This window comes from Carex rostrata, chromosome 5, assembly GCF_964058835.1.
Source record: "Carex rostrata chromosome 5, lpCarRost1.2, whole genome shotgun sequence".
NCBI classification, from domain to species: Eukaryota; Viridiplantae; Streptophyta; class Magnoliopsida; order Poales; family Cyperaceae; genus Carex; species Carex rostrata.
Genome location: NC_135922.1, coordinates 1,212,653 through 1,225,398, shown reverse-complemented (window position 1 = coordinate 1,225,398; position 12,746 = coordinate 1,212,653). Strand labels below are relative to the sequence as shown.

The 12,746-nt window shown below is 32.3% G+C and overlaps 2 protein-coding genes across 2 annotated transcripts; one reads left to right on the top strand and one right to left on the bottom strand.

Moving 5' to 3' along the window:
* Positions 1-33: 33 nt before the first annotated feature.
* LOC144554444 (cysteine-rich repeat secretory protein 38-like) lies at positions 34-1,506 on the bottom strand. The gene is made up of 2 exons (XM_078302762.1): positions 692-1,506; positions 34-41 (listed from the first exon to the last, which is right to left on the bottom strand). Exons 1-2 carry the CDS (start codon positions 1,437-1,439, stop codon positions 34-36), a joined length of 756 nt encoding a protein of 251 aa, XP_078158888.1. The 5' UTR covers positions 1,440-1,506.
* Positions 1,507-10,038: 8,532 nt separating this feature from the next.
* Positions 10,039-12,746, top strand: LOC144554553 (receptor kinase-like protein Xa21). The gene is made up of 2 exons (XM_078302869.1): positions 10,039-12,189; positions 12,303-12,746. Exons 1-2 carry the CDS (start codon positions 12,012-12,014, stop codon positions 12,656-12,658), a joined length of 534 nt encoding a protein of 177 aa, XP_078158995.1. The 5' UTR covers positions 10,039-12,011; the 3' UTR covers positions 12,659-12,746.

Genomic DNA, 12,746 nt, shown 5'->3' with positions numbered 1-12,746 from the left:
TATACATTTACGGTTCATTTTGAACGGACATATTCAGTATCCTAAGTTTGGATTTAGAATAAATTACAAAATTTAAAATTTAAATGAGTTTTATTAGAAAACTTTAAATTTGATCCAGCTTATTATTTGTTGTTAGTTAATTTGCTCTTGTTTGGAATAAATTCAACCAGATGTCCCTCATGGCTACATCAACCAAATAGATCGTTGTGACTAAACAATTTGTTTTCTTCGTTGATAAGTCAATTTTATTTTCTTTATATAATTATCAATTAGTTTGTTGTATACCAAACAATAATAGATTTAGACTTACACATAACACTGAGCTTGAAGAAGAAAGGTACAGTCCACAAACATACGACAGGTGGTATAACTAAACACGGTATAGAAAATGCTGTCGACTAACGAGCGAATGTGCGAGAGTATAGTGACTATTCAAACTGTTCCATACTTTTGGTTACATTCCTATGCCGGTTATTGGCGCACAAGAGAAGAAATTTACACTAATTCATTAATTATAATTGTGCATATCTAAGAATCAGTCTTTAGTTTGGTGACAAAAACACATGGTCTCTATATGGGAGGTTATGGGTTTTAAACTCAGATGAGAAAATCATTTGTTGTAATAACAAGAATATTAAATAGTTAGATAGCTTGACTTCCAATCTTTAGTAAAAAAAATAATTGTGCATACCTTTTGGCGTTGCATCGATGAGAGAAAGATTAAAAAATTGATAGATCTCATAACGCATGTAACATTGAAAGCCTAACATGACCCCACCCTGCTTATCCCCTTCATTGGCTTGGAACTGGCCGATATATTGCTGTAGGCATGTATAGCAATCGTCTGGCGAAATGTCTCGAATACATTGTACCAGTCCATACAATGTGATACTTTCAGTAAATTTTGCTGTATCAACCTTGAACAAATTTGTGGAATTAGCTGCTCTATCGGCAAGGCTACCCATCAGATTGCTGTACACTTCTTCAAATGTGTCGGGATTTGAGATTTTAGCTGTGTTGTAGAGTATCGGGGACCATGAGTCTTCGTCAGAGGTGATGGAGTTGGTATCGGAGTAGCGGAGGAAGCAGCCATCATACCATAAACCAGCTCTTAAGCTAAGTAAGCAATTGGTTTTTATTGCTTCTACCGCATTTAGGAGGCATGTTTGGCAGACAGAAGAATTATATGAGCCGAGGCACAGTGCACGGCCGAAAACTTGGTCAGGGTCTTTTCCGAGGGTTTGAAAGGAGAAGCCGGTGTGCCATCCAGCCGAAGAAAGGTTAGAGAGAAGTTGGTTGCGATTAGATTGGTAGGTACTGTTCCTCGTGAAGTTTGAGTCAGAGCACTTGACAAAGATCGAAGTAGCAAGCTGAAAGATTGTTGCAAAGAAGAGGAGAAACAGGCGCAAGGAGCTTTGTGGAGATGAATGAGAGGCCATGTTTGTGGCTTTTGGGATTGAAAGCAGGAGGATATATTATTTGCTCTTTTGATAGAGCAATTATGTGTCAGAACTAAAGAATATATGGTTGTTAATTTGACACATAATTTTCTCTTTTGAAAGTACAACCGTACCGTTTTTTTATAATTGTTTTATAAAGTGTACTATAACTCTATTTACTCATTCTATAATAAATTCTTTGAATAGTTCTATTTATTTTATATTTAAAAATATTATTTAGATTAAAAGAAATTTAATATATAGTTTTTTTTTAATTGTGCGTGTATTAAATTTCTGATAATTTTTAATATATTTATTTTTATCTTCGAAAAAAAAATATTTAATCAGTTTTTCTGAGAATTTCCTTATTAAACTGGTCCACATATTATATCTGCGGGACCAATTTTGTACTTATTGGTATTAATATTTATTATGAATTTTTCAAGAATATTTTGATGGAATGTTCTGTGTTTGAAGAATTAGTGCTATAGAGTTGTTATATCGACTTTATTGAGATATGTTCTAATATTTTAAAAAGTTTATTCTTCGTATGTTTTTTTTCAATATTAATGGCTTTAAATATCAATTAATTTATCAATAAAAAACATATTTATCAATTAACTCTAATTTTTATATTTAAATTTTTTTTATTCTCACTAATTAATTTAAACCCTAAACCCTAAACCCTAAACCCGGATCCGCTTTTGTCCAATAGCTGCCGAGCTCCAACGGCCGGATCTATTCACCACCGTGCTCTGACAGCCGGATCTACTCACAGCGACTCTCTGACGACCGAATACACTGTCGTACTCCGACGGTTGGATCACGGTCTTGCTCTGATAAACGGATCTACTCACCATCGCATTCCGACGGCCGAATCTAAACACTCTACTATCCGAGCTCCAACGATACCACAATCTTAGTTCCGATTGACTCGGCTCGACTCACTCCCCTCTCTTCCATTATCCTCTCCATTCTAAAAAGATACAAATGAGAGAAGAATATCACTGTCAAATTGAGACCTAGAAGAAGAGGTTGAAGGGATGGAATGAAAGGGGTGAGTGAGATTGATCTTTGCATAGAAGGAAAAATTAGTCGTTCCGGATCGGAATTGGCCAATTCGAATCGGAATTGGGCTATATTGATCTGATTTCAGGTCGAGTTACACGGTAGGTGATTTTTTCGTCCAATTTCGGCCAAAACGTTCTAATATCAGTCAAATTTCATCCAAAACGCACAAATACTATTATCCAAAATATTTTGCTTCTTGTATGACTCGAACCAAGGAGGTCTTGAATATAAACTAAGCCAACTACCACCATACCATGCTACCTTTTGTTACTAGAATACATAACTATATGTAAATATAAGTGTTTAAACAACTATTGAAGATGAATAATGCTTGTATTATATTGTATTAGTGGAATAATTAATTGTAATTATTTATTTAAACAAAATATTGTTGATAAATTTTCTTTAACACAAAACAAGTTTCTGATAAAAAAAATATGAGTTTTCAATTTGATTCGATCAATTCTAACCAATTCACCTGATTCTAATTTTACGGCCAAAAGACTGATTCCGATCCCGATCTTCATTTTTCAAAATTTAGAATAATTGAGCGAAGACTAGACGCTAAAATTAACTTGTCAACTGAAGCCAATTGAAAAGTTCTAAACAAAGTCAAGTCATTTGAATTATCAGACCTGCCATTCTACCAACCTAGCTTCTTATATATTTTTTTTAATTTGGATTTGGATAAAATTGAGAAGCAAATACATGTCATGTTACAGCGTTGAAAAAGTTATTTCAAAAAGTATTATTTCATTTTGACCGGCGTTAATCAACAAGAAAAAGGGGTTTTGTGAAAATGAAAATAATGCCAAAAAAATGAACTGGGTCATGGATTGAGGCCCTTGACGGTGACAGAATCCCCAAACCAAATTTGGAATTTTTGATCATGCTGCCTAACATGCTGCTTTGCTTTTTTCTGACTTGTAAGTCCTAGGGCTGGCGCTAGGGGTGAAACGGATTGGATATTATTCGATTTTATATAGATCAAAATTAAGGTAATAATAAATTTGGATATTTGGATCTGGATTCGGATTCGGATATTTTTTGATGGATATGGTTTTGGATTTGGTATCAGATACGGATTCAGATTCAGATAATTATATGTATTTGACAATTTACTACAAACAAACAAATTAAGACAATAAACTGATCATGAGACTAATAATTTTTTTTGTCGCCAATTTGCACAACCGTACGTCTCTACAATTTTGTTCAATTACAAACTTATTATTGCTCTCGTACTTATAGAGCATGTATTGTTGATATTATTTTTTTTTTGACAAAAGTGGGTATCCCCCACCTGTTTCTTATAGAAACATAATACTTCAGTTCATACAATAATCAATGAGGTAATCCTCATTGTACAAAATATATAGTCACATACTGTCACGGAATCGGCTTAGATCATATTACAAAACAAGAAATAGGTAGAAATAACAGACATGCATTAAAAAGAAAACACTAAGCATTAGTAGAAGCTGAAGAGTAATCCATATGAGAGACATCAGTTGATTGGGTGTCTGCAGAAGAGGTGTCCATGGACTTGATTCAACTCTGTCTATCAGAAACTCTAAAAGGTCCAAGTTTTTTATAAATATCTGATTATTTATAATAAAATATTAATAAATTTGAGTATTTTTAAAAAACTCGGCTAAAAGGTCCATCTCTCCGTATCCAAGTTCTTCTTCCCCTGAATCCTAAATTTGGCCTTCCTCTATTGAATCTAGATTCATAAGAGAAACCATGCCTACCTGAGTTACGTTACAAACATTCATGGGCAAGATTATGTATTGTTTATATTTAAATTCTCCAAAATTTTATTTCATTATATTTACTTCAAATTTCTATTCGTAATATTCGAAAATTTAAGAGTTCAACTGAAATAATAATTGCTTAAAATTATTGGTTGTTTTCTATACGAATTAATTTGTTCTTATCCAATTTTATCTTGAAGTTGAAGGCATGCACCTTTTCGCCAGTGAGCAATAGTTCTAACTTCTAACTTTCTCTCCGTTTATATTTATTTCATATTAGTAATTTATGAGTAAAATAATTAATATTCATTTTTTAATTTGTATATTTATATACTAATATTTGTTAGTTTAATATTTTTTTTTAATGTCTAAACAAATAAGCAGATTATATTATATTAGACTATATATTAAGTTATTAAGGTAATTGCATTTCAAAGTCGAACTCGAGTGAGCCAACTAAAATAATTTTGGATTTAAACTCGAATTGACCAAAATGTAATAAAACGAACTGTGTTGGAATTAGATTCAAGTAATTGATCTCCAGAATACATTCTCTACCTATCTAAAAAAGTTGAAAAAAATATATAAATTTTAGTTTGTAAGTATATTTTTATATGAAGATCATGTTGAACGGTTTAAATCGATTGTTTGAACTTTAAAAATTAAAATATATTCATAACACGGACCAATATACGCGTTACAAAATACTATAGCCTCACTCTACTTGTAACTTATTTATGCATAAAGATGCTGATATAAACAGATATTGGGCTAATTAAGCTGTATCAAAGCCCAAATGTGTAATTGTGAAAAGAGAATATATAGCACTGCAGATAATGCAATCGTTAGATATCATTAATATTCTGTATGAAGAAATAATCAAATTAACATCAACATCATACCATTTTATTAGGGAACTAGCACTAGACAATTACAAAAAAAGTTGTACAATTTAGCCCATAATGTTAGTTAATTAGATCCAATTTGAGCCCACAATTATATTTATCTGTTCGGCTCACAAGAAAATTCACTGTTTTTTTTAACTATTTTTTTGGATTTTCTTAAAATCACTGTTTTTTTTTTTTTACTATCATTAGTAGAAATTTTTACTATTTTTTAAATCACTGTTTTTCAGAAAATCATAGACCATATTTTTTTTTAAATCAGTGATTTTATAAAATTTCAAAAAAAATAGTAAAAAATTTATAAAAATTGTAAAATTTGGTCTCCAAGCACATTTTAATATGGAGATCAACTTGAATGGTTTGGATTGACGTTTTAAACTTTAAAATTGAAGATATAGACGTGAGAAGTAAAGCGCTTACTTCTCTTTGCGAAATACCGTAGCCCAACTCGATATATATATATATATATATATATATATATATACTAGTATCAGACCCGTGCGTTGCAACGGAAATATATTATAAGATTAAACATTAAAATTAAACAAAGAGATAAATATTAAATAATATTAAAAGAAACAACAATATATGACCATTTAGTTCAATAACCTTCTATGAATGTTATTTGCTATAGATCCTGACGAAAATAATAATAAAAGTTTGTTTCCTTGAAAAATGTATATCAATTAGTGATAGTGCAAACAAGCATACATTTTTTTTTAAAACCTGATGTTATTCAAATAGTTGCATAAGAATTAAATGACTAAATAAAAAGATGAGTGGATATAAAGAGAGATGCGCCTCATCAAAAGATTTCCTTATTTTATATTAAATTTGAAATGGATATGAATAGAAATAAATCTGGCATTTATCATTTATCACATTGAAATATTATTTATTTGTAGCAATTATCAAATTAAAGTATAAATAATCCGTTTATAATATTTTATATGAACTTATGTATGCCGTGTGAAGAAATCAGAGGAAATAATTAATACAAGGACATGAAATTTCAACATTGGCATTTCTTCCTAAATAAAATTAGATGCAACAAAATTAATGATTCAGAGAATCAAATAAAAATAGAAATAAAGATGGCCACTTCAATAATTTAGGAAATAAAAATTATTTACGATTTTATTTCTCTATTTTTTTAAAAGCAATATAATTTTCAATAAAATGTGTTACTAAAATTTTTATAATCTTTATTATATTATAATAAAATTGTAAGTATAGATAATTATAAATTAATTTTTCAGAATGTTAAGTGATAATCTAAGTGATAAATAAGTTAATAATCTAAGTGTCAATCTACGAATCAACAATAAATTATGTATTATTTTGGTTTAGACATTTCCTCGAACACAAAAAAAAATATTAATATACACATTGTTCAATAATGTTAAGCAAAATATAGTTTTTCAATCAAATAATAAGAGATAATAAGAGGGACACACAGAATTAAGAATTATCAAGTTAATTTGAAAAATAAACTCTTGATTCTTGATTTTCTCTGGACCGTCTGTGTAGAAACAAAATTGAAAAATATGAAAATAAAATGGGGGTGATCTATATGGCAGAAAAATTTTAATATATAAATTTTCATTCTGTCGTTCGATGATCTTAATATATAAATTTTATAATAGATGATCTATATAGAAACAAAAGAGAAGTAAGGAAAGTAAGAAATAAGGAAAAAAATAAATATATTGCTATATTTTTGGTGTCTGTTCAACTTTAATTGTAACGTATCGTGTGCCATTACGTATGGCTAGTATGTTTTTAACTAAATTTAGACTTCTACATATTATTCATATGTATTTAATCAAAAGAAGACAAATAATGTGATCGGAGGGTTGAGATTAAATTCAAAATTTCATCTTTCAATCCTAGCCGTTGGCGGATCGGACACCCAACGTGCTTAATAATGGAATGGAGATATATATATATATATATATATATATATATATATATATATATATATATATATATATATAGTACATGTACATCTCTTGAAGCAGGTAGAGTTTTGATTAAATAAACAGTGACAATGGAAATGGGATGCTTTAATTGGTATTCTGGACTACATCAAATGATAATTAACCGTGTTCATGCATCAAACCCAATTTGCTATTGACAGCCTATAACTTGGTAATCAAATACATTTACCTTGTTACCAAATTAAATACAATTCTCAATTTCTCCTAGATTTAGATGCTGCTTAAAGTTGAACAAAGAAATTGGTTTATTTTCAAATGAAATAATTTATCTTTTTCTGTTGGCAGGAATTAATTAAAAGGGTTTATGGTTTGGCACTAAGTCTGAATTTAAACAAGGACTGTTGTTGAATTATTGAAAAGAAAGGGCGTATTTGTAATAATCATATGTTGACCAAAGAAAAAGAAGAAATAAAAGGGGCCCCAAAAAAGTAAGGATCTTTGGAAACTAAAATAGACAGGAGAGTTGAATCTTTTCAAATTGACAACGAACAAGAGCTGCATACTTTTTTCTGTTGACATGTGAAAAAATTTGAAGAATAAAACAACGAAATCCAATGAAATTGGTTCATTTATATTTTCGCACATTTCTTAATTAAATTCCCCCACTCCCAGTGCAATGAGTATTTTTGGTCAACAAACTATATATATTTGTCAAATGATAAATATTTATAAGCAATTTACTAATTATAAAAAAAAAAATTACCAATTTAAATAATTAAATAAAAACAAAATTACCAAAAATCACCTCTTCCTTTTTTTTTTCTCTTCGGTTATATTTGAGTGAATTGTGAGTGAGAGAAGAGGGAAAACATATTTAAATACCCTTTTTTTCTTAAAAAAAAGAACAACAACAACTTAGGACTGCTCAAAATTTTGACAGTCCTGAAGGAATAGGATTACTATAAATTAAAATTTTTGACAGTCTAGACAGTTTAAAAATAAAAATAAAACGGAAGTAGCTTTCGAATTTTTTTTCATATATAATTATGTAAAAAAAAAAAACCGCAACCAATTGAAGCGTGCATTCTATAATTAATCCACACATTTTCTAAAGTGTTTGAATGAACCCACACATGTCCAATCCCATCCTACAGAGTCCGCTCAAAAGAGCATATTTTTAGTTAATACATATCGGCCGTCTGATTGTAAACATAGCTCATCCGGTCCTCGCTTAAAACATAGAGAGTCTTTAATATTAGTGTGTTCTAATTTGCACGAATCTTAAAGCTAATTGAACGATCCAGATGTATTACCTCAAAAGATTCCTTTTTGAGTTAATGCAGAAGATACGAATTCCATCCTACAATACTACCTATGGTAGTACTGCCATATATCCACTTGTTAGTGCTAGCTAGCTTTTCTATCCATGTTAAATATGCATGTATGGTATACGAACCAGAACTCATCCAACAAAAAATCAAAGAAATGACTTCTTCTCATCTCTTTTTCACACGCTTCTAAATAGCTAGCTATAGCGGCACTATAGCTACGCTATAGCTTTTCCGGACCATAAACGCTAAGCTATGAGATAAAATTGCGCTAACTCAGCTACGACCGCTATAGCTATAATAGCTGACCGCTATTACCGTTATATGAGACCCGCTATAGCTACCGCTATGCTACATTTTTTTTTTTTTGCAATTTATATGGACTTCTGTACTTCTATTCTTATTTCTAATGCTACATGGTTTTCTACGATAAGTATACTAAATCAAACTATATGCTTCTATTTTTATTTGTGATTTAATCTATCATTCTATATCGAGAAATATTCAAATACTAATTATTCATTTTGATTACTCTTTTTATAGTATTCGTTTGTAAAATTATTATCGTTTGTTTTAATTGAAAGCTGATTTTGATTATTATTATAATTATAAAATGTTTAAATATGTATATTGACTTCATTTACCTTATAAAATTAATTGCTCTTTGTCTATTATAATATGTAATACCATGAAGTATAAACTATTAAATAATGTTACTTTTTAGATTTTTTTTCATTCTTATTTGCGTAATTGATAAAAAGTATAGACTTAGATTAGTTCTCATTTAGTTGTTACATTAATTCTCTAATATTGATTATGTTGATAATTAGTAGAAATATAGAATATAAAGTTTGAAAAAGAAAAATCGCTATGTGTGATAGCTTCCGCTATAGCTACGCTATTCGCAATAGCTTTTTTTTTTGTCTCCCCGCTATGCCGCTATAATCGCTATTTAGAACCTTGCTTTTTCATCAAAACTGATACCACTACTCTCTCTAACATCCTCCTAATAATCTCAATCTCAATCTCACTCATCTCTCTCTGCTTCTTTATTCCTTCAAATGCAGCAGCCACTACCACTACCAACGCAACAGAAACTGACATGCTCGCGCTTCTCTCCTTCAAGTCTCTCATATCGAGCAACCCCTCCGGCGCATTGTCCTCTTGGAATGCCTCATTCCACCATTGTTGGTGGCAAGGTGTCACCTGCGGCCGTCGCCATCCTGACAGAGTTACAGGGCTCGCTCTCAATTCCTTCCAACTGGACGGTCAAATATCTTCCTATTTGGGAAACCTCACCTTTCTTCAGAGTTTGCACCTTTCTGACAACCACCTTCTGGGAACATCCCAGAGGAACTCGGACGATTGAGCAGATTGCGGCACCTCAATCTCAGCGTTAATTCTCTTCATGGAAGCATTCCCTCCACCCTCAGTAATAATTGTTCCAATTTAGAATACCTTCATCTGAGAAATAATAATCTCAGAGGAACCTTACCTTCGAGTCTCACGCAATGCAAAAATCTTTTAGTCCTTTCTCTGAAAAATAATTTTCTCGAAGGAGGTATACCTCCTGGATTCGGTAACCTCCCGCAACTCCAAATTTTATCTGTGTCTGTCAATAATCTCACCGGAACCATACCGCCTACCTTGGGAAATCTTACTAACATACAGTTTTTGGATCTTTACTCAAATAGCTTTACGGATTCCACTCCGGATACGCTTGGCCAACTTAAGTTCCTTCATGTATTTCAAATCAATGATAATCAAATTTCCGGCATAGTACCTCGTTCTCTTTACAATCTATCCAACTTGGTGTTTTTAGATCTCGGAAACAATTATCTCCAAGGATTTCTTCCTACTTACATCTGTGATTCATTTCAGACCTTACAAGTTCTACTCATTTATCAAAACCAATTTAAAGAATTAAAGGTCAAATTCCATCTTCTCTCTCCAATTGCACAACTCTAGGAGCGATTGATGTTAGTTATAACAATTTCACTGGTGCAATACCTTCCAGTTTAGGAAGCTTGCAACAACTTTATAGTCTTCAAGTTAGTAGCAATCAACTAGAAGCGAAGACATCTAGTGATTGGAGTTTCATTCATGCTTTGATCAATTGTGCAAATTTTCAACGTCTAATAGCTGCATACAACCAACTTCAAGGTGTGATACCTCGTTCTTTAGCAAACATTACCAGTCTCGTTGTTCTGTCATTATCTGGGAACCCAATTTATTCCTGCAGAATTTGAAATGCTGACTAATCTAATTGAACTTGAATTGGATCAAACACTCCTTAGTGGCAAAATCCCAATGGAAATTGGGAATCTTTGGAACCTGCAAGGGTTATTATTGTACAACAACATGTTATCCGGTGAAATTCCATCTACTTTTGGTAACCTTACTAAGATGAATAAGCTCGCTCTTATGAATAATGCATTTGAAGGGCGTATACCACTGTCTTTAGGTAACATGCGATATCTGGTGCGCTTGGATATTTCAAACAACAAATTTATCGGTGAAATTCCAAGAGAAATCATGAATATTCGTTCTCTTTCTATTGGCCTAAGCTTAATGTCACAAAAATTTTTAAATGGATCGATACCATCAGAAATCGGCAAGTTGAATAATATAGTCCAAATTGACTTGTCGTATAACAATTAATCTGGTCAAATTCCTAGCACTATTGATGGTTGTCAGGTGCTACAAATCCTTCAATTAGAAGGGAACTCACTCAACGGGCCCATTCCTCCCTCTTTGAGCAATTTAGAAGGGTTGCAAGAGCTTGATCTCTCCAACAATTCTTTCTCTGGTAAAATACCTTATTTTATTAGTGCAATGAAACTCGAACGTCTGAACATTTCTTTCAATGATTTTCAAGGAGAATTACCGGAAGAAGGTGTTTTTAAGAATGTGACTGCAGTTGATGTAAGAGGAAACCCGAAACTTTGTGGCGGATTACCTGATAACCATCTGCCAAAATGTATTTCTGATTCACCCAAACAAAAGCATCATTCCCGAAGTATCAAGATAATACTTGTTTGCATAGGTGGTGGATTATTGTGTATAAGCATCATCATATGTTTAGTAGCTGGTTTATATTGGAGAAGGAGGTCACAAAAAGATCCACAAGGTATTATGGCCATGACAGAATATAAAAGAGTGTCCTGTAATGACCTTCTTTGAGCTACTAACAGTTTCTCTGTGGATAATCTAATTGGAAGTGGTTCCTTTGGAGTGGTGTATAAAGCTTCTATGAGTTTAGGAAGTGCCAACACCATTGCTATTAAGGTACTAAACCTCGAGCAACATGGCGCTTTTAGAAGCTTTTTATCGGAATGTGAAGCCTTAAGAAATGTGATACACCAAAATCTTATTAGGATCCTCAGTGTGTGCTCTAGCATAGATCATCGAGGTAATGATTTCAAGGCGATAATTTTTGAGTTCATGCCTAATGGTAGCTTGGAAAAATGGTTACATCCGAGTGCATATAGGGATCGGCCATCCAAAGGCCTCACCCTATCACAAAGGGTGAACGTAGCAATTGATTTTGCCAAGGCTTTGGACTATCTCCATGATCACAAGCCAATGCCAATTATACATTGTGATCTTAAACCCAGCAATGTTCGACATGACTGCACATGTGGGCGATTTCGGATTAGCCCGGTTTCTAGTTAGATCTGATACTGTGCCAAATCAATCAATAACAAGTACTGGTGGAATCAAGGGTTCTATTGGCTACATTCCTCCAGGTACTAAGCTTAATAACCCTGCTCATGAGAAATTATTTCCTTCAGTATTGTATCTTTCATCTAATATTGAGTATTAACAACTTGTCCTCTTTATATTTTTCACTGCTGCTTAGAATATGGAATGGGCGGTCAGGCTTCCACGCAAGGAGACGCCTACAGCTACGGGATTCTTCTGCTGGAAATGTTCACTGGAATTAGTCCCACCGATGAAAGATTTGGAGACAGATTGAGCCTTCACAGGCATGTCGAGACAGCATTTCCAACCCAAGTCATGGACATTATTGATACCAAATTGTTCTCATCAGATCATGGGAATGAGAATGCATTTGTACCAGAGAACTCTCAAGAATGCTTGGTTTCAGTGATTCGATGCGGCCTATTGTGCTCCAAGGAGTTGTCAAAAGAGCGCATTGCAATGAATGATGTTTTAAAAGAGTTGAATTTAGCACGTAACAAGTTGCTAGTGTGAGGGAGATATAACATGATTAATTGTAAAACAAGCATAAGAGAATTGTGTATTTTTGGGGACAAGCATACTGGAGACACTTGGCATATAT

Excerpts from the sequence above, each read along its gene's own strand:
- LOC144554553 (XM_078302869.1), top strand. The coding sequence starts at position 12,012 with ATGATCACAAGCCAATGCCAATTATACATTGTGATCTTAAACCCAGCA. Across the intron at positions 12,190-12,302 it reads TATTGGCTACATTCCTCCAG|AATATGGAATGGGCGGTCAG; the intron begins GTACTAAGCTTA and ends ACTGCTGCTTAG.
- LOC144554444 (XM_078302762.1), bottom strand. The coding sequence starts at position 1,439 with ATGGCCTCTCATTCATCTCCACAAAGCTCCTTGCGCCTGTTTCTCCTC.